This window comes from Brugia malayi, assembly GCF_000002995.4.
Source record: "Brugia malayi strain FR3 genome assembly, contig: Bm_v4_Chr3_scaffold_001, whole genome shotgun sequence".
In the NCBI taxonomy this organism is placed as follows: domain Eukaryota; kingdom Metazoa; phylum Nematoda; class Chromadorea; order Rhabditida; family Onchocercidae; genus Brugia; species Brugia malayi.
In genome coordinates, this window is record NW_025062477.1 from 4,857,318 (window position 1) to 4,879,310 (window position 21,993).

The 21,993-nt window shown below is 33.6% G+C and overlaps 2 protein-coding genes across 2 annotated transcripts; one reads left to right on the forward strand and one right to left on the reverse strand.

Annotated features, from left to right (window-relative positions):
• Nucleotides 1-6,755: 6,755 nt before the first annotated feature.
• On the forward strand, nucleotides 6,756-17,615 carry Bm9044 (Uncharacterized protein; the record flags this gene model as incomplete). Its single annotated transcript, XM_043080007.1, has 6 exons — nucleotides 6,756-6,795; nucleotides 7,411-7,599; nucleotides 8,001-16,033; nucleotides 16,201-16,363; nucleotides 16,581-16,730; nucleotides 17,524-17,615. 6 exons carry the CDS (start codon nucleotides 6,756-6,758, stop codon nucleotides 17,613-17,615), a joined length of 8,667 nt encoding a protein of 2,888 aa, XP_042935941.1.
• A 2,046-nt stretch (nucleotides 17,616-19,661) lies between these two features.
• Bm14022 (Ribosomal protein L7Ae containing protein) lies at nucleotides 19,662-21,231 on the reverse strand (the record flags this gene model as incomplete). The annotated part of the gene is made up of 5 exons (XM_001896554.2): nucleotides 19,662-19,768; nucleotides 20,080-20,187; nucleotides 20,482-20,572; nucleotides 20,696-20,791; nucleotides 21,103-21,231. 5 exons carry the CDS (start codon nucleotides 21,229-21,231, stop codon nucleotides 19,662-19,664), a joined length of 531 nt encoding a protein of 176 aa, XP_001896589.1.
• Between the last annotated feature and the right edge of the window lie 762 nt (nucleotides 21,232-21,993).

Genomic DNA, 21,993 nt, shown 5'->3' on the forward strand with positions numbered 1-21,993 from the left:
GATTGTTGCACGAGTTTGCAGTTTCCTTCATCATTGATTTTGTTTTAATTCATTAATCTCTTAAAATACTAAATTATTTACTTATTTAGTAGTTCTGATATGATTCGGTAATCTTCTCCTTTTTTTTCTTTTTCATTATATATCATTACTTCAACGATTAGTTTTATTTTCAGATTACTTAGAAAGTTTCACTGCGATAAAGAGATAAGAAAAAAAAAAAAAAAACATCAACTTTTTTGTTCTTTATGGTTATATAAACAATCGTATTTTTTAGATTAAGGTCTTATTATTATTATGTTGATATTAAATTGACATCATATCAGTGCATATCAATTCTTCATTTCTTCATTCAACTTTAGTGTCATTCTTAGGATATTTTATTTTGCCTCGTAATTTGCACATATCATCATCTCATGTATTTTTAGATTTAGATAATAAAAAGATTGAAGCAAAAGTAATCACTGCAACACGAAATTAAAAATTCAATAAAAACATTAGTGAGTTTTCTTTGAAAATTGCTTTATTTCTTATACATTGGTCTCCAATTCTCACTAACATCATTTTCAAAAACAAAAAAAATAGATCTTTTATTTCAAGAAAAACAGAAAAATTCTTGCATATTTTTTTAAAAACATAGCATATAAAATGTAGTCTGATTATTGTCTAACTCTATACCTATTTCCTTTGAAAATAATTTTATGCTTTAAATACATATTTACTCAATTCTTTTTGAATTTTTATTTCTCAAATTTTAAATGCGAACAAATTTTAAATATGCTGATATTTTAGACATTCCAACAACACGATATGCTTTTCAAGTCAAGCAATGCGTGACTTTAATTTTGCAAATTCAAAATTTAAAATATTAAAACCTATTTATTTGCAATGAATATTTGCATTTTTTTTCTACGTTGTATTCATTACAACCACGGAAACGTTTTGATCTTAACAAGGATGAAAATTGAGTCTAATTTGGGCCCTAAATGCCGTTTTGGCTATTCTTTTTTTTTTGAAATTTTGATATCTTGATATATATATATATATATATACTTCCTTCAGATTACAAATTAATATCAAAAAAGAAAAAAGGATCGTTTTAATTACTCTCATGCTTCAGCTACAAGATGAATTAACCAAGATAATTTCATGTCTGATATAATAAGTCTGATATAAATGAGCTCCTTTTAGAAGTTATATGGGTCACTTCATTAGGCCATCATTAGTCGATGCTTTTAATGAACGAACAAGCCTGATGATTAATGAATTTAAAGCTTTCCGCATGTATGTGTTAAGCAAAAAACCTAAATTTTTTTGTTTGAAAATTAACAAATTTAATGTTTTCTTTAAAAGTGTAGGGTTAGATAGCAGATTTCTGAAATTAACATTTTAAAGTTTGAATGAAATTAAAATTTACAATCAAGAGATTCGTGTTTTTCGGTAATTAAAAGAGAGAAAAATTTTTGAAGGTTTTTCTTCATTCGTTTTTCCTGATATTTGAATTTTTCTTTCACCTCATGTACATATATATATATATATTTTTTTTTTGGAAAATGTCATTAAAATTTAAAACAATTCTGTGCATGAAATTATCTTCTTTCGTGTTATCATAAAAAAGAGAAATTGAAAAACAAATCTTTGATTAATCTCTCTGGTCTCGCTTTCATTGTTTTAAAGGAATTCTCCTCAGTGTGACAGAAGGTTTTGCACACACAGAAAAAAAGTGGAAAGATAGAACTGGAATATCAGAATCTAGCATAATGAAGACTAAAACACGAGAAAAAAAAATTCCGGAAAAAAAGGAAAGAAGAAAATGTATTTCTTATTGCTGAAAAATCAATACAATCACATTGATTTTTTTTTAGTTTCCTAGTAGAAAGAATTGTTATTACATATACACTATGTACTGAAAAGATTGTTGTTATTGCACTGAACAATTGATAAATTAAAATGAGAATGGTTTATGTCGAAGGTGAATGTTGGGCGATAGCGGAAAATAACGATTAAAACTTAAGCACAGTTTGATTGAGTGCTTGTAAAGTAGTGGTGTTATGCTAGGAAGTGAAGTGAAACGAGGTGCCATCTTATCTCTTCTCGTTATTATCTCTACATTTATGCCTTCTTTTCCTTTTTACATCTAACAGTTATCTAAGATTTCCAAAATGAACAAAATTTTCTTCATTTATTATTTTTTTCTTTGTTCTTTCTTATCTGTCTCAGATTATTACTACGACTACTACTACTACTATTGCTAATACATTATTCATCGATTACCTTTTTTTTAAAAAAAAGAAACTTTTTTCTATAAATAAAACAATAGAAAACTTTAATAGCAACAATAACAACAAATAATTGTTTGATGAATTAGTGATTAGAAAAGAATAAAAGAAATATTTTTTGAAATTATTGACTTTCAACATATATATAAAAAAATAAAGGTACTATTATTTATAATCAGACATTATTAATAATATGCTTCTTTCTCTTTCTTCTCTCTCTTTCTCTTCCTCATGTTGAAATTAACTAAACTTTTTTCTTTTTGCTAAAATTAAGAAATAAAAGTAAAATTTAAGCAAGAATGCAAGTAAAAAAATTTAGAGAAAGAGAATGCCAATAGGAAGAAGGAGTAGGATGAAGTTTTGTCTTAATTTTCTCACTAATTTTGAATTCACAATTAGTTTTTTCCGGAATTTTTTTTTCATTTTGATTATATATATTTATTTTTCAATTTTTTTTTTGTTCACGTCATTTAATATTCATCCTACCACATCATCATTTCTTTCCCTTCTTTCCACTGGAATTTTCGTCTTTTCCTAGATTTTTTACTTTAATTCTGTTTGAAATGTTCATTTTTATTTCCCAAGAACACTTTGGTACTTTAAGCATAATTTATTTTACCGAATGAAAAAAGAAGGAAAAAAGACTGACAAAGCCTAATTTATTTAGTTAATTCCAACACCAATTTGAACTTAGCATTTCATTTTTTCTCCTCTGAATTAATTTCATATTAATTTCATTCTTTTTTATTCCCACTTACATAACTGGAACAAAAAAAAAAAAAAAAAAAAAAAAAAAATGCTTTTCTTTTCTCATTTTTTACAATTTAATTTCATTTTTAATGGGAAATAATATCAATTTTGATTTTAAATTGAATTTAAATGTGCCATATATGTTCTATAATGCTGAGAAGAGGGAAAGGGAATTGAAAAAGTTAAGCAAATAAGATTGATACATAAAAAATAACGTCATAGTAAGATTTTATACTTTCGATGTTTTTTAGTTGTCAATCACAAAGGAAATTCTTCATTGTTTTTCCTCAGCTTCACTTCAAAAGTGTATGATTTAAAAACTTTTAACTATTTTAAACGACATTTTAAACGAAATTGATGAATCAATGTTTCCTTCCTTTATCTACTCGCTTTTATTATTTTGATATGGAATTACTTAAATTATTTCTATCATCCGAGTAATTTCTCATAATTTTAATCATGCTTTGTTAATGTAGTGAATGCATCAGTCAGTTATTGTTTACTGTTAAATTTCCTATTCAACTAATCTTATTAAGCACATGCAAGACATTCAATATACATTATAATTTTTTTGTATTTTTATATTATAATATTTGTTAAATTCATTAAACCATATAGCGAGGGTTAAAATGAAGGTCACTGTTTCTATCACAATTAATTTTTAATGTGTCGTCAAATTCCTTAATAATTTCTAATCTAATAAGTTATTAACTTTCTCTGCTAGATGGCTTTACTTCCATTACGTAAATCACGAATTTTTGCCATGCTACAAATTTTTTTTAAAAAAAGAATTTTAGTCTGCACTTAAGAAATGTAATCATGGGAAGAAAAAAGAGGAAAAAGGGCATCATATTCTTATTGCTGCTTTAGTAGCAGTCAATATCATTTTTTTTAATTTCACTTTTTTCTCTTTGTTTATATCATATTTCAAAAACAACATGCATGCATCATATAATTACAGTAATATTTTCTTAGTAATAATAATAAATAATGATAGTGATAATAATAGTAATAATGACAAATAATAATAGTGGTAATAATAGTAATAATAACAATAATAACAATGATAATAATAGTAGTAAATAATAATTCATATAATAATAATAAGTTAATAGCAAATAATAATAACAACAATAATAATGATGATAGTAATAATAAATAAACAATGACAATAATTAATCATTAATCATTAATAATTAATATACGAATAATGGAAATCTGAAAGAAGTTTTTTCAACAAAATCTGTTCTTTTATGCGATTAACGTGATTAATTATCAAGAAGCAATCAAATCAAAAACAAATAGGTCATTTTAAACTTACTTCATTCATTATTTCTTCTGCTTACTATCTCACTACTTTTCATGTATTTAGTAACTGCTCAGGTAGTCTTTCTTTCCCTCTCTTGTTCATTCGTGTTAAACAGATTTGATTTTTATTTATTACTTTTATGTTGGCGTAGTTATCTGTCACATTGATTCTATTCCATCATTTTAATGACAGGTATAATTGGTAAATTACAAGTAACATTGAAATCATTTGAAATTTTCTTAATCTTAGCTTGCGGTTTCTATCAAATATTTATCATTAACGAGAAGGTGTTTAATTCCTAAATTATTGCATAATACTTCTTTGAACATGTATAAAGCATAAACTTCCTCCATATCTTTGTACACAAGAGGACAGAGTGAGGACAAGAGAGAGAAATCTTTTGATGATTGATTGATTTCCCTTTGTTCCAGTTTCTTTTCCTAACTACTTAATTCGATCCGTAGTCTTCAATGACTGTTTATTATTAATATTATCATTAATTTATCGCATGCATAATTAAACATAAGTTGATTTAGCACGAAGAAAATCAGCTTGAGATGTCTTTTCTTAATTTTTACTTCAGTGATTTTTAGTTGCAATTGTTCTTTGAATTAATTAATTTCTGGTAATTTTATAAAACTTTAGTACTTTTTTTAAAAAATTTATCACGTTATTTCAGTGATATCCACTAATAAATTTACTATTTAGAAGAAAAACAGCGACGATGTCTTTTCTTATTTCTTAACTGTATGTTAATGATTTTTGATGAAGTTGAAGAAATCTTCAGAATCTACAACAATTTTATGACTCTCATGACATTTGTTTTATTCCATACAGTGAAAATAAGTAACATTTTTTGATGAATGTGAAAAATTTTCCAGTATCTTCAGTGAACTTCGTAGATTGTTTCTTTTCGTGGAATGAAGAACCATAAATTTGTGGTACATTTTAAAGTTACGTAAATATATGACTAAAAAGTTGTAAGCAGAATAAACAGAAGCTTGACATAATATATTATGAAAGATTGGCATAATAACAAAGCAAAAAACTTATGATTTTACGAATTTATCATTTGATCTATTTCAACCAAACATCATTATAACTGTAAACAATTAGATTGTAAACGATTTAATAATCATACATCCCATGTACTTTTGTCATTTAGTGGTGAGGTAATCCACTGCATATATCACACATCCTTGAAAATAGTTCAAATATTTAATATTAATCAGTTTTTCAAATTGTCGATAATTTTCATTTTTCCTTTTTTGGATGATTAATGATTTTTAACTAGCTTCAATTAAATTTGTTAGCTTCGTAGTATTCCTGTTTTTTATTCGCTTTTCATTTTTTTTGTAATATTTCTGATTAAAAACTGTTAATGATTTTGACTGTTGCTTAATTAGTGGTGAATGATATCAATGTTTAACTAAATAATGGTGAATTATATCAATGTTTAACTAAATAATGTTAATGATATTTTTGTATATTATGCGCTTCCCTCTTTTGCAATGATTAATGTTCCTTAAAAATTACTGATAATGAAATGATCATCAGTGAAGCATTTTATAATTTCATCTCACTGTTCCACTACTGACATGCAATAGCAGTAAGTAATATTAATTAATCTCATCTCCCCTATTTAATTTTGTGTATAAAAATTTTATGCAATTATAAACGAATGAAATGTTTTGGATTATTTGGAAAAATAAGTTTACCTTAATTTATGAATGCGCACAGATATTAAATATATATACTTCCTTGAAAAAATTCAGTATATTTAATATCGGTGATGGAAATAATAAAAATAAAAGATGCAAATTAAAATTCAGTATTTTAATATTGGTGATGCAAATAATAGTTCCAGCTAAATCACTTTGTTTCTTTCTCCTCTGTTTTCCTTAAAAAATTACAAAGAACAAACATCAAATGATTAGCTTGCTTCCGGAATAAAACAGTTTCAATAAAGTTTCATCTTATAGTTCTATTTATTTATAGTTCAATTAAAGTACTGTTAGGAAAACAAAGCGCAAATATAAACAGATTAATTGCATTTATAATTTATGAGTACTTTGTCACTTTAAAATCATCATCTCCGAAAATTATCATTAATATTTGTCAACTTATATCACCATCGAATTTTATCATAATATCAGCAAAATTATTATATCTTATTCGCATGTTAGTATTAATTAGTATCCGTCGAGTTCCAATAGAAATCTAAGTCAAATAAAATTCACTGGAATCTAAACCAAATTTTAAACTGTATACGAATTGTTTCGATCATATGTTCTATATTTTTTTGACTAAAATTTTGAATAATTTAAAAAGTAAGCGTTCCTAATTTAAAACTGCTTTTTTCGTTTGTTGCTAAAGTGAGTAATTTAATTGATTACACCATAATATTTTGCAGAGGATTCATGCCTAAAGACAAGAAGTCGAAGACTCCACAGAGCTCAGGTATTACTTCTTTTTGCTCTTTTTTTTTCGTAGCTTTTTTGTAGAATTAGGTAAATTTATTAGTCATATATTTTATGTTGATCTTTTAATTGCAACAATTTTTGAGAACGAATTTCTTAAAGAAATGAGATTACAAATCTTAATCAGTGATAATTCTTTACTGCTTTCAACTGACACATTCATCCGTCTACATATTATTTGATATGGTTTTGCATGAATTTACTTTGGTTTTAAATGGAAGATTTTATGATGCACAATTAATTTCAATGTTTATTTAAAACTTTTCATCTATTTACATTGCCATATGTCATTTCACTACCAGTTTACTGATATTTATAGATTAACTTATATTTTACTGACGAATGATTTCAGCTTATGCTAGAATTCTATTTTATTTTATCTTTTTTTAGTGTAACTTTGCCGTTGCGTGCAAGAAATTTAGAACTAAAATTTAATTAAAGAAAAGAAGTGAACTACATTAAAGAAAATTAAAGAAAAGGAGTGAAAGGAGTGAACTATAATTCTATATTTGATATTGATAACAGGTAAATTATCTTTGCTTTGTTAGTAAACTTTTACCATTCCCTTCAATTTTCTATGACTACCAAACTTGAGGTGAAAATGTACATAGCCCAATATGGTCCGTAACCCGTCGACAGCGTACCGAGCTTTCACCGCGGCGAGACGATGAAACCGGATCAACGCAGTCATTTAGTTCACGGACAGTAACTACTACGGAACGTGTACAAATGATCCCACTACCACTCAGTTTTGAAACACCTGTGGACGTCTTAACGCCAATAGGTTAACATTGCAAACTTATACACGCTAGCATATCAGTTCCTGTCTATTAAAATAAATTATAAAGAGGGGTAGGATTATTGTTTTCTTTTCTTTGTTGATGTAAATAAATGATGTAGAATGCAAATTTTGCAGTAGGTATGTAGAAAAGATACAGTTTTTTTAGTATGAGATATATCTTTAAACAAATTATAAAATATATATAATAAACAAAAAAAAATAAACAAATTAAAATTTTTGAAATGGAATACATTTTAAAATAATAATTAAAGAAATTCTGGAATATTTAGAAGCGCATCAATTATTAGCTGACTATAAGAAAAAAAAAATTCGTTTATGATAGAAATCCATTTTCGAAAATGTTTCATAATAATTTAACCAAATATTACTGATACGGTTTGTAGGTCGAAGTGAAAGGTATTTTGCAACAACAACAATAACAAGCGAATCTCACAGCATACCAATTATTAGCGGTATAGACGCTAATGGAACCCCACTTTATACGGGTTTATATATTGTGCCGAAAACGACGGAAACGAAAGAAGTAAGGACGATGATGACAACGACAACGACAACAACATATAGCGTTATCGAAATCGACGACACTGAGGAAGAATTAAAAGTTGAAACGGAAGAGAAAACGGTATCAGGAAATACACAAATAACGTTGGATTTTCCGTTAGACTATGAAGTTGTCGATTTCGAAGATTTGGTTGCAGAATCATCTACGAAGGAGAAAGAGCACCTCTACGTAGTGGTAGGTAAGAAGGATTCACCCACACGAACAGCTGATACAGCAGATTACGTAGTTAAGATGATCGATATTGACCTACCATCCAGTCAAAAACATTCGCCAAGCATAGAAAAAATATCGAATGCAGAAATTGATGCACTAAATAAAGAAGGATACAGTGATAGGTATGACGACCATGACGCTTTTGAAGGAACTATTGCATCTACTAGTCGGAGTACTGAAATAAATCAAGAACCAATCCACCGGCACGTGGCTTTATATCACAATGGAGTATCACCAGGAAATCCGGTTCCTGAGGAGGAAAGAATAAGTAGGGAAATTTCAACTGTAGTTGCTAAACTCTCTGGAGCATATAAAACAGCATCTATTGATGGGGAGCACACAGTATATACCGACGCAAAAACAGGGCATGTTCAGCAAGAAACACAAAGCGCACCCTGGCAGATAGAGTCTCCAAGAAGATTGAAATCGACTTATACAGTTCGCTTCTCCGAACCATTTCGAATAGAAGCAGATGATTATTCATGGAACCGTCAGGAAAGCCAATCAGAAACATTACAGAAAGCAAAAAAACAAAGGCAACAGTTTAATGAGTGCAAAGTGGAAGAAGAGCTGGAACAAACCAAGGCAGAGAGAAAAGATATGAAAACAACTGAAGACAAAAGACAAAAAAAATCGGTTATTACTGCCAAGGTAATCACTGGACTCTTCAAAAAGGGCGACACATACCTGGACTACCCTGTTATGGAAGCCTATGAAGGTCCAATTGATTCAACTTATCGGATACCCGATGTGGAAAGCGAACCAATCGAACATTTGGTTACTGTCTATCACAGCGGTCGTTCAGATGAATTTGTACCGAGTGAAGAAAAGAAACCTACCGTGGATGTGGGTGAAGTTTTCACAGATGCTGCTCAAGCACTTGGTGCAAAAATTACCGGTCTTTTCAAAAGAGGTCCTGCTCATCTGGATTATCCAACATCTGGCCCATATGATGGACCATTGGCTTCAACAAGCCTTGCATCAGATGTAGAAGGCGAACCACTGCAACAGTATGTTAGCGTGTATCACAGTGGGCGATCCGATGAACCAGTAACAAAAATTGTTGAAATACCTACTGAAATACCGGTTGAAGAAATGCCAATGGAAGAAAAACCGATTGTTACTGCCAAGATAATTACCGGACTCTTCAAAAAGGGCGACACATACCTGGACTACCCTGTTATGGAAGCCTATGAAGGTCCAATTGATTCAACTTATCGGATACCCGATGTGGAAAGCGAACCAATCGAACATTTGGTTACTGTCTATCACAGCGGTCGTTCAGATGAATTTGTACCGAGTGAAGAAAAGAAACCTACCGTGGATGTGGGTGAAGTTTTCACAGATGCTGCTCAAGCACTTGGTGCAAAAATTACCGGTCTTTTCAAAAGAGGTCCTGCTCATCTGGATTATCCAACATCTGGCCCATATGATGGACCATTGGCTTCAACAAGCCTTGCATCAGATGTAGAAGGCGAACCACTGCAACAGTATGTTAGCGTGTATCACAGTGGGCGATCCGATGAACCAGTAACAAAAATTGTTGAAATACCTACTGAAATACCGGTTGAAGAAATGCCAATGGAAGAAAAACCGATTGTTACTGCCAAGATAATTACCGGACTCTTCAAAAAGGGCGACACATACCTGGACTACCCTGTTATGGAAGCCTATGAAGGTCCAATTGATTCAACTTATCGGATACCCGATGTGGAAAGCGAACCAATCGAACATTTGGTTACTGTCTATCACAGCGGTCGTTCAGATGAATTTGTACCGAGTGAAGAAAAGAAACCTACCGTGGATGTGGGTGAAGTTTTCACAGATGCTGCTCAAGCACTTGGTGCAAAAATTACCGGTCTTTTCAAAAGAGGTCCTGCTCATCTGGATTATCCAACATCTGGCCCATATGATGGACCATTGGCTTCAACAAGCCTTGCATCAGATGTAGAAGGCGAACCACTGCAACAGTATGTTAGCGTGTATCACAGTGGGCGATCCGATGAACTGTTAACGCCAACACAAATTACAGAGGTACCTGTAGAAGAGAAACCAATTGTTGCTGCCAAAATAATTACCGGACTCTTCAAAAAGGGCGACACATACCTGGACTACCCTGTTATGGAAGCCTATGAAGGTCCAATTGATTCAACTTATCGGATACCCGATGTGGAAAGCGAACCAATCGAACATTTGGTTACTGTCTATCACAGCGGTCGTTCAGATGAATTTGTACCGAGTGAAGAAAAGAAACCTACCGTGGATGTGGGTGAAGTTTTCACAGATGCTGCTCAAGCACTTGGTGCAAAAATTACCGGTCTTTTCAAAAGAGGTCCTGCTCATCTGGATTATCCAACATCTGGCCCATATGATGGACCATTGGCTTCAACAAGCCTTGCATCAGATGTAGAAGGCGAACCACTGCAACAGTATGTTAGCGTGTATCACAGTGGGCGATCCGATGAACCAGTAACAAAAATTGTTGAAATACCTACTGAAATACCGGTTGAAGAAATGCCAATGGAAGAAAAACCGATTGTTACTGCCAAGATAATTACCGGACTCTTCAAAAAGGGCGACACATACCTGGACTACCCTGTTATGGAAGCCTATGAAGGTCCAATTGATTCAACTTATCGGATACCCGATGTGGAAAGCGAACCAATCGAACATTTGGTTACTGTCTATCACAGCGGTCGTTCAGATGAATTTGTACCGAGTGAAGAAAAGAAACCTACCGTGGATGTGGGTGAAGTTTTCACAGATGCTGCTCAAGCACTTGGTGCAAAAATTACCGGTCTTTTCAAAAGAGGTCCTGCTCATCTGGATTATCCAACATCTGGCCCATATGATGGACCATTGGCTTCAACAAGCCTTGCATCAGATGTAGAAGGCGAACCACTGCAACAGTATGTTAGCGTGTATCACAGTGGGCGATCCGATGAACCAGTAACAAAAATTGTTGAAATACCTACTGAAATACCGGTTGAAGAAATGCCAATGGAAGAAAAACCGATTGTTACTGCCAAGATAATTACCGGACTCTTCAAAAAGGGCGACACATACCTGGACTACCCTGTTATGGAAGCCTATGAAGGTCCAATTGATTCAACTTATCGGATACCCGATGTGGAAAGCGAACCAATCGAACATTTGGTTACTGTCTATCACAGCGGTCGTTCAGATGAATTTGTACCGAGTGAAGAAAAGAAACCTACCGTGGATGTGGGTGAAGTTTTCACAGATGCTGCTCAAGCACTTGGTGCAAAAATTACCGGTCTTTTCAAAAGAGGTCCTGCTCATCTGGATTATCCAACATCTGGCCCATATGATGGACCATTGGCTTCAACAAGCCTTGCATCAGATGTAGAAGGCGAACCACTGCAACAGTATGTTAGCGTGTATCACAGTGGGCGATCCGATGAACCAGTAACAAAAATTGTTGAAATACCTACTGAAATACCGGTTGAAGAAATGCCAATGGAAGAAAAACCGATTGTTGCTGCCAAAATAATTACCGGACTCTTCAAAAAGGGCGACACATACCTGGACTACCCTGTTATGGAAGCCTATGAAGGTCCAATTGATTCAACTTATCGGATACCCGATGTGGAAAGCGAACCAATCGAACATTTGGTTACTGTCTATCACAGCGGTCGTTCAGATGAATTTGTACCGAGTGAAGAAAAGAAACCTACCGTGGATGTGGGTGAAGTTTTCACAGATGCTGCTCAAGCACTTGGTGCAAAAATTACCGGTCTTTTCAAAAGAGGTCCTGCTCATCTGGATTATCCAACATCTGGCCCATATGATGGACCATTGGCTTCAACAAGCCTTGCATCAGATGTAGAAGGCGAACCACTGCAACAGTATGTTAGCGTGTATCACAGTGGGCGATCCGATGAACCAGTAACAAAAATTGTTGAAATACCTACTGAAATACCGGTTGAAGAAATGCCAATGGAAGAAAAACCGATTGTTACTGCCAAGATAATTACCGGACTCTTCAAAAAGGGCGACACATACCTGGACTACCCTGTTATGGAAGCCTATGAAGGTCCAATTGATTCAACTTATCGGATACCCGATGTGGAAAGCGAACCAATCGAACATTTGGTTACTGTCTATCACAGCGGTCGTTCAGATGAATTTGTACCGAGTGAAGAAAAGAAACCTACCGTGGATGTGGGTGAAGTTTTCACAGATGCTGCTCAAGCACTTGGTGCAAAAATTACCGGTCTTTTCAAAAGAGGTCCTGCTCATCTGGATTATCCAACATCTGGCCCATATGATGGACCATTGGCTTCAACAAGCCTTGCATCAGATGTAGAAGGCGAACCACTGCAACAGTATGTTAGCGTGTATCACAGTGGGCGATCCGATGAACTGTTAACGCCAACACAAATTACAGAGGTACCTGTAGAAGAGAAACCAATTGTTGCTGCCAAGATAATTACCGGACTCTTCAAAAAGGGCGACACATACCTGGACTACCCTGTTATGGAAGCCTATGAAGGTCCAATTGATTCAACTTATCGGATACCCGATGTGGAAAGCGAACCAATCGAACATTTGGTTACTGTCTATCACAGCGGTCGTTCAGATGAATTTGTACCGAGTGAAGAAAAGAAACCTACCGTGGATGTGGGTGAAGTTTTCACAGATGCTGCTCAAGCACTTGGTGCAAAAATTACCGGTCTTTTCAAAAGAGGTCCTGCTCATCTGGATTATCCAACATCTGGCCCATATGATGGACCATTGGCTTCAACAAGCCTTGCATCAGATGTAGAAGGCGAACCACTGCAACAGTATGTTAGCGTGTATCACAGTGGGCGATCCGATGAACCAGTAACAAAAATTGTTGAAATACCTACTGAAATACCGGTTGAAGAAATGCCAATGGAAGAAAAACCGATTGTTACTGCCAAGATAATTACCGGACTCTTCAAAAAGGGCGACACATACCTGGACTACCCTGTTATGGAAGCCTATGAAGGTCCAATTGATTCAACTTATCGGATACCCGATGTGGAAAGCGAACCAATCGAACATTTGGTTACTGTCTATCACAGCGGTCGTTCAGATGAATTTGTACCGAGTGAAGAAAAGAAACCTACCGTGGATGTGGGTGAAGTTTTCACAGATGCTGCTCAAGCACTTGGTGCAAAAATTACCGGTCTTTTCAAAAGAGGTCCTGCTCATCTGGATTATCCAACATCTGGCCCATATGATGGACCATTGGCTTCAACAAGCCTTGCATCAGATGTAGAAGGCGAACCACTGCAACAGTATGTTAGCGTGTATCACAGTGGGCGATCCGATGAACTGTTAACGCCAACACAAATTACAGAGGTACCTGTAGAAGAGAAACCAATTGTTGCTGCCAAAATAATTACCGGACTCTTCAAAAAGGGCGACACATACCTGGACTACCCTGTTATGGAAGCCTATGAAGGTCCAATTGATTCAACTTATCGGATACCCGATGTGGAAAGCGAACCAATCGAACATTTGGTTACTGTCTATCACAGCGGTCGTTCAGATGAATTTGTACCGAGTGAAGAAAAGAAACCTACCGTGGATGTGGGTGAAGTTTTCACAGATGCTGCTCAAGCACTTGGTGCAAAAATTACCGGTCTTTTCAAAAGAGGTCCTGCTCATCTGGATTATCCAACATCTGGCCCATATGATGGACCATTGGCTTCAACAAGCCTTGCATCAGATGTAGAAGGCGAACCACTGCAACAGTATGTTAGCGTGTATCACAGTGGGCGATCCGATGAACTGTTAACGCCAACACAAATTACAGAGGTACCTGTAGAAGAGAAACCAATTGTTGCTGCCAAAATAATTACCGGACTCTTCAAAAAGGGCGACACATACCTGGACTACCCTGTTATGGAAGCCTATGAAGGTCCAATTGATTCAACTTATCGGATACCCGATGTGGAAAGCGAACCAATCGAACATTTGGTTACTGTCTATCACAGCGGTCGTTCAGATGAATTTGTACCGAGTGAAGAAAAGAAACCTACCGTGGATGTGGGTGAAGTTTTCACAGATGCTGCTCAAGCACTTGGTGCAAAAATTACCGGTCTTTTCAAAAGAGGTCCTGCTCATCTGGATTATCCAACATCTGGCCCATATGATGGACCATTGGCTTCAACAAGCCTTGCATCAGATGTAGAAGGCGAACCACTGCAACAGTATGTTAGCGTGTATCACAGTGGGCGATCCGATGAACCAGTAACAAAAATTGTTGAAATACCTACTGAAATACCGGTTGAAGAAATGCCAATGGAAGAAAAACCGATTGTTACTGCCAAGATAATTACCGGACTCTTCAAAAAGGGCGACACATACCTGGACTACCCTGTTATGGAAGCCTATGAAGGTCCAATTGATTCAACTTATCGGATACCCGATGTGGAAAGCGAACCAATCGAACATTTGGTTACTGTCTATCACAGCGGTCGTTCGGATATGTTTGCAACTGTTGAAAATGTTGAAAAGGATGATTTTGTTCCTGCTGATGCGATATCAGCTTTTTCAGGAAGGAAGGTAATCCTTTCTGATTACCCTGTTTTGGAAACGTGCGTCGGTCCTTTATCTCATCTGCCTTTGTCGCGTGATGTTGAGTGTCTTCCTTTGCAACAGTTTGTGAATGTTTATCATTCTGGTCGATCAGATATTACGCTCGGCGAATCACCTCTCCACTTTTTTGGTCGGCGGGATGAACTATCCGATGCTAAGTTTGAGTCTCTACGTTATCCGTCGTTCAAGGATAGTTATTTTCATGAAAGCGTGCTTCACTCTGATAATGTGAAGCCTTTGGTTTCTCCTTCTGTATCTACTCATACTGGTAGTGAACGCTTAGTATGTCATCCGTTGGAACCACCCACCACGCTTTTAAAGTCGGAACAGAAATTGTCTAATTTTGATGTATCCATCAGTAGCAGAAGTGCAAGTGGACGGCCATTACCAGTAGGTATTGCACATCCTGTCCCGAAGGTTCCGGAATTGTCCAAAAGCAGGCGCTATGATGAAATTTCAGACATCAGACGCGCCGAAATGGCGTCAATACCACATGATTTAAATTATCATCGCAAAACTCGTGAAGTAGACTACTGGATCGGACGACGTTCTGAACGTCAATCAAAGCCATGCCGTGATCTTAGTGCCGATATCGGCATCGACTTAGCATCGGACGCTAGTTGGGAGGAGCGTAATATGTTCGAGATCCAACCGCTGGAACCAGTTGACATTCGACAAAGCACCCGAGATTTCTCAGTATGTCCCACTAAAATAAGAACACGCAAGGTCTCTCCAACAGCTAACCTACACTGGACAACGGTCAGTGAGACAACATCTATCTCTTATAAAAAACGCATCTCTATTGAACGTCGCCGACCACATCCAACTTCGTCTTCTCATCTTGCAACATATCGACGTCAGTACCGACCACCACCACCACCTCCCGAAGTTTCGGCTTATGCCCATCAGGACAAAGCTATTTTTGAGAGCAGTACATTGCCTCGAACATATGCCGGCGTTGCAGTAGGAGGTGATTTACGTATGCAGCGTGCTCGATATGAAACCTCATCTTTACCCTCTACATATTATACCAGCACTGAAACAAAAGTTAGTTTTTGAAATCAGTTTGACATAATTTTGTTTTTTTACACTTTGCTCTAAAAAAGAAAAATTGAAATGCACGAATATTTCTTAAATTCAAATTGATAGAAAATGTTGCTGTTATTGTTCAACAAATTAATAATTCACTTTTGACTACTTTTATTGCTCAACAGATACGACGTAATCCTGTTCGCTATGATTTGCCACGTCCCTCAACTCCACCACGTTATGAGTATTGGACAGGAGAGCGTAATAAGTGGACCGTAGAAGGTTCGCCAAAATTTTCAGTTACAGATCAAAATGCTTATTCACCATACAATGACCAATACGTGAGACGTAAGGTTTAATTCAATGAATTTTGTTAGTTTAAATAAAAATTGGAATCATTTTTTCATCGCCAAATTTTTTTTTAAACACTAATGCTAGCATAATTCATCATTTATCTTATTTTTAATAATATGACTGTTTGATATATTTTCATAGTTAATTTCAAAACCTATAACGAATTTTCTATTTCAGAATCCATAATTTTGAGATGTTTGTTCATTTTTAGGTACCAAACAAGAAGCTTTGCACTATCAGAAATCTAACCTTGAAGAAATACCTATTATTTCACTGATAAACGATTTACCAATGATAGAAGATGGAGCTGATGAATGTTCGTGCGCATCGATATTGCCAGCGCCAAAGATAGAAACACAAGGTAACATCAATTTTTTCCACTCTTTTTTCCTGATCTCTTACCATAAATGCGATATATGGTATCTGAGAAAAGATCACAATCAATTATACCAAATATCTTGAATTTCAAAATAATTTATATCTATGAAAGGGATACGATTGTTATGAATGTATTGCGTCAACTGTAATACTAGTATTACAATTTTTTTTTCGAATTTCGAGTGGATTTTTTTTCAAAAAGTTCAAAATAATTTATATGCACAACTTATTAAGCACTAGTTTATCTAATTAATTTCAATTTTTTTCACTTTCTTCGGAATTTCTAGGATTATTCCATATCCAACTAAAATCAAGATAGTTTTTTAATATTACAATTTATTTTTTTATTTGGACTTATTATTTTTTTCTATATAATAAGTAAAATATTTTTTGTATCAGTAAGGTTTTTTCAAAAAAAATCATTTCATAGTGTATTAGTACAAGTATTCATTTGTTCAAATATTTTTCGGAATTTCAAGTGTTTTTTTCATATGGGCACGTATTATTTAAGCATTCGTGTATCAGCATTTGATAAAAAAAAAAAAAAAAAAAAAAAAAAAAAAACGAAGGAAAAATAGCACATTAAATGATATATGATAAAATTAGTGATGTGTATTAAATTTTTAACTTGATTTCGTCGCATGATAAGGTTATTATCATGTTTTCTGATTGTTTAATTAATGAATTTAATTATGTTATGTAATTGTATGCGTTAGCATAATTTAAATTTATGCTTCTTCATTTACTGATCAACAAGGATAAATTATCAGTTGCAGATTTACCACCTGGTGAGCATTCCCGTCCAAGCCGTTCAGCGCCGTTGCGTCGTGCAAGACAACGTATTCGTAATCTATGTACGATGTTATAAATATGGCATCTGCTGTATTATGGCATTCCGGAAACAGAAAATTAAACTTAACCAACAAGAATATCATGGATCTACTCTCAAATTATTCGAACCACTTTTTATATAAAAGCACTTTGACGTACGATATCGAATGTTGCTGTGAAATTGAGAGTGGCGTTTTCTACGCATTTCAGAAATAATTGCTGTAACAGGCGGGTTTAAGCGTCCGCAGAAAGTTTTTTGTGCTATCTAAAAAGTTCAGTTTTTCAGGTGTTTTCGAAATGCTTTGGAAACATTATCTTATATATATATATATATATATATATATATATATATATATATATATATATATTTCAGCTGGCATTCTAATAAACTTTTTTAGAGTTTTAGAACAATCGGAATTTTTAGGGATTCTTCCAAAAAATTTAACTGCTTCAAAAAATTTAGTTGATAATTAAAAAACGCATATTAATTCGAAAGTAGCTTAAGAGCTACCAGGAAATTATATGGCTCAATTCTGTCGGATAAAACTACTAAGGAAGACATTTCGAAAGCATCAAAAAACTGGATGATTGGTGGAAAAAATTTTTTCGAGAAAATTAACTTTTCGCTGGACGCTGTAACTTTTTTAGCCGTTGCGCATTACTATTATTAAAGAACGAATTGTGATTATACGATAATTGCTGTTATAATTTGAATATATAATAAGTTGTTTTTTTTTTTTTTTTGTTGTTGTTGCATTGCTTTTGTGTATACAATTTAATAAGAGTTGTTTAATATTAATGCAGTTGCTTAACAGTGATTTTATCAAAAATAAAATTAAAAAAAAAAAATGCGATGAAGAAAAGACGAAATAAATTGTAACCAATCGCTTACAATACAAGTAATCTCGCCAATTTCTTTTTCTTCGATTCTCAGTTTTCTATTTTTTTTCTGTTAACTATTTGTGATGGTAAAATGAACTTTTACAGGTCTGCTGCTATTTTGAATGTAATATTCAACAAACACCATCAGAACCTTATAAAAGTAGTGAATTTTTTCTTTTTGAAAGATTTATCAGTGATGATGGTGTTATACGGAATGGAAAAAAAGGAAAAACACTGTGAAAAACATATTTCTTCAGTAGATGAATATTCTTTTTTGGTTGATTTCATCTATTTAATTAAGAATCAAACTATATAATCCCCAAAATATAATCATTGAAAAAATTACATGAAATTTCCATTCCCTGCATTTCCTTTTTTTTCTTTTTTAACTTATATAATTAAATAAGAGGAATTCCGGTACGTGTTACGTGTCTTTCTTCTTTGTATTAATTGCCAGTAATAAATAACTATGACCTTTTCCTCATTATTATTAGTTACTACATGTGAAATATAATCCCACCCTATCATTTACTTGCATGCAGATATTTTTCTCAAATTATTTTCAATTGTTCATTTTTGCTCATTTTCACAAATTTATTCATTCAGCCAGTCTTATTATTCCTGCCTACATAAAGTGTAGAAACCTAATGTTAATACTCCCACACGTGATTAACTTACATGTTATTGCTTCGATTCTACCCTAACCACAATCCTAGTTACAAAAGAAGACGGAATCCCAAAGCAGAAGGAATAATTGAAATCGTTGTTCACTCATTCAGATTATTAAAAAAGTGATAGAAAAGCGCTAAGACACATAAGTCAAACGTGTGTGACTTAACCCCTTCACTTAGTGATGGATATGTCAATAGGAAACTTCCTTATTCAACTTTATTTAGAATACGTGGCATGATAAAGCGTCACTTCCTTGTTCATTCTTAAGTCCGCCTTTGGAACACCAATATATTGAAACAAGAGGTCATCATTTTTTTCCAACCGAACAGTTCCAGTGCTCGATAACTGCTGTTATTGATTTAAACTCCAGACAACTAGATGAAGTTACGCAAAAACTATCTTCGCCATAATTATTATCAGTTTCACTGAAGCAGGTAAATAATGCACGAAAAAACGTAGAGATCTTTATACAACATACCACAATAACAAGGCGCAACAATTTCCAGCAAAAGTAATTATAATTTCTGCGTTAAATATCAGGTGCGATCCTCTTAATTAATTCAGATACTTCATGGAACAAATCTGCGTAATCTTCATGTTCTTTTATGAGAAGTAGTATAGCAGCCCTTTTGTGACCTGAAACACTACATCAGGTGGTAGCAGGAAAGCAAACCCAAACGATCCTACCAAGAAATAAGTTCGTCTAAGAATGGTATGTTGTCTACGAAATAGAACAAGCCATAAGTTTATTTAAACAAACCACGAAGTTAAACTACCTCACAGTTTAGCGACGAATGAAAACTGACCAGACACTTAGCACTGGAAGATATGTAAAATAATTTCCATGGTAAATTGAAATTGTTACCGCAAAATAGCTTGATAATTTTTGCTGATGAAGTAGAACTTAAAGTTAAATTCAAATTAATGGTCGAATACCAAAATCCTACCAGTAGCCAATCCGAGATGCTCGCGCGATGGTGTAAATATATATGGAATATCTTTTTCCTCACATATGCATGGGATATGTGAATAAACATCTATTGGTGATACATTACCTATAAACAGATTTTATCTTTTCAAAGTGAGGATTTGAACTCGTTTTCGAGAATATTTTTGACGCATCCGAGTCCAGAAAAAGTTTGAGTAAACAACTGTTTGTTCAAAGTTTTCGGAATTCAGAGACGTTGAAAATGTTTTTTGCTTATATCTTTTTTTTTTCCTAATGTAAAATTAATATCAGAAGACGAATAATCTTATTTCGGAGATCAATGTCAATCATAATATGTGGCCATGGTGCATGTCATACGATTTAAACAACGGAATGAAATGCTCAGGCTGAAAGATCCTACCTGCAAGCACAACGATACCAGTTTCATTCCTTCTCAAAGCTTTTTGTACGTCGCACATCCCTTGCCTCAAATATTGCTTATCTTTAGAAGCCTAAAAAAAGATTTTTGAAATCATAAATATTTTTCAGCATGAATTATGTAGGACAAGTTAAAAAAGATAAAAAAAAAACAAAAAACAAAAACAAAAATCAAAAAAAAAAAGTAAAATTGGTACCTTCTTTATCAGTTTGTAAATTTTCTTTGCCACTTTTCTTGGAGCAAGTGGTTGGGCAATAGCATTAACCATAGTACAAAGTTCTTCATACTCATCCTGAAATTCAAATCGGAGCTAATTTGTAACGCAGAAAACTAGTTCCGCATATGAAATTATAAATTTGAAACATTGGATACTAACTCAAACTCAAAATGCCACAAGCAATGGAAACTAATGGTCAGCCAAAACATCATAGATCAAATCTTACTTTTTCTTGCATGCAATTTTTACCACAACTGATTAATATTATGAAAACACAAAATATTGTAATTCCTGTACATATCAGCTGACTATTATTTAAGTTATGATTACAATAGATTTCTTCATCTATTGTCTCACCACAAAACAACATGCGCTAAATGTTATACCTGTCCAACCTTAGCTGACATCGGCGTTCCCAGTACACTAGTATCAGCTAAATCATTTACCAATGGCTTTACATCTTCATCAACTTCTATTTTCACGTCAGTGTTTGGATGCGCTTTCGATTTTCCCATTTTACTTCAATGATCTACGAACCCTGCAACTTATCGTCACCTCTTGTTCCAAGGAATATTCAGTACAAAAGTGCACAGATAAAACAGAAGTTTTACACAGCCAAAATTTCTGACCTTTACTGTAATCTCCCTCGACACATCCTCTCTTTACATTTTTCACTACCTAAATATCAAAAAAAGCTAGAACCGTTTGGTAGACCGAACAAATCAGGTGATTTGCCAGCAAAATCATTGCTAATTTTGAGCCAAATCATGAAATCAATTTAAGCCACCCTTACGTATTTGACATCGATGCACCTGTCACAATTACAATATAGACTAACCCTTTCTCCACCTTGAATATAATAATAGCACCAAAATAACTTTGAACACCGCGAATTTCAATTCCAAATCCCCGTCAAATGCACAAACCCGTAACAGTGTAGACTATGAACTGCACTGCACATTAACTAATAATGAAAACAATGTCCATATAGTAACACCTTTGTTATATTTCTAAACGTTTTATATTAATACGAAAAAATTTTCCTTCCAGAGAGGACAGAAGATAGAATGAAGTCTACCCGAAACTTCAAGTGAAGGAAAACAATAAAGTTCTACAATTAAAAAAATATATTTATCAATAAAATAACAGTGCGAGAAAATCCGCAATTTTCAACAACTCTAACATTCCCATCGCAAAACTAATCAACATTAGCAAAAACGCTAGAAGAAACAGTGACAAGAGTAAGGAAAATAGAAAAAACTTCAAAAGTGATAGAC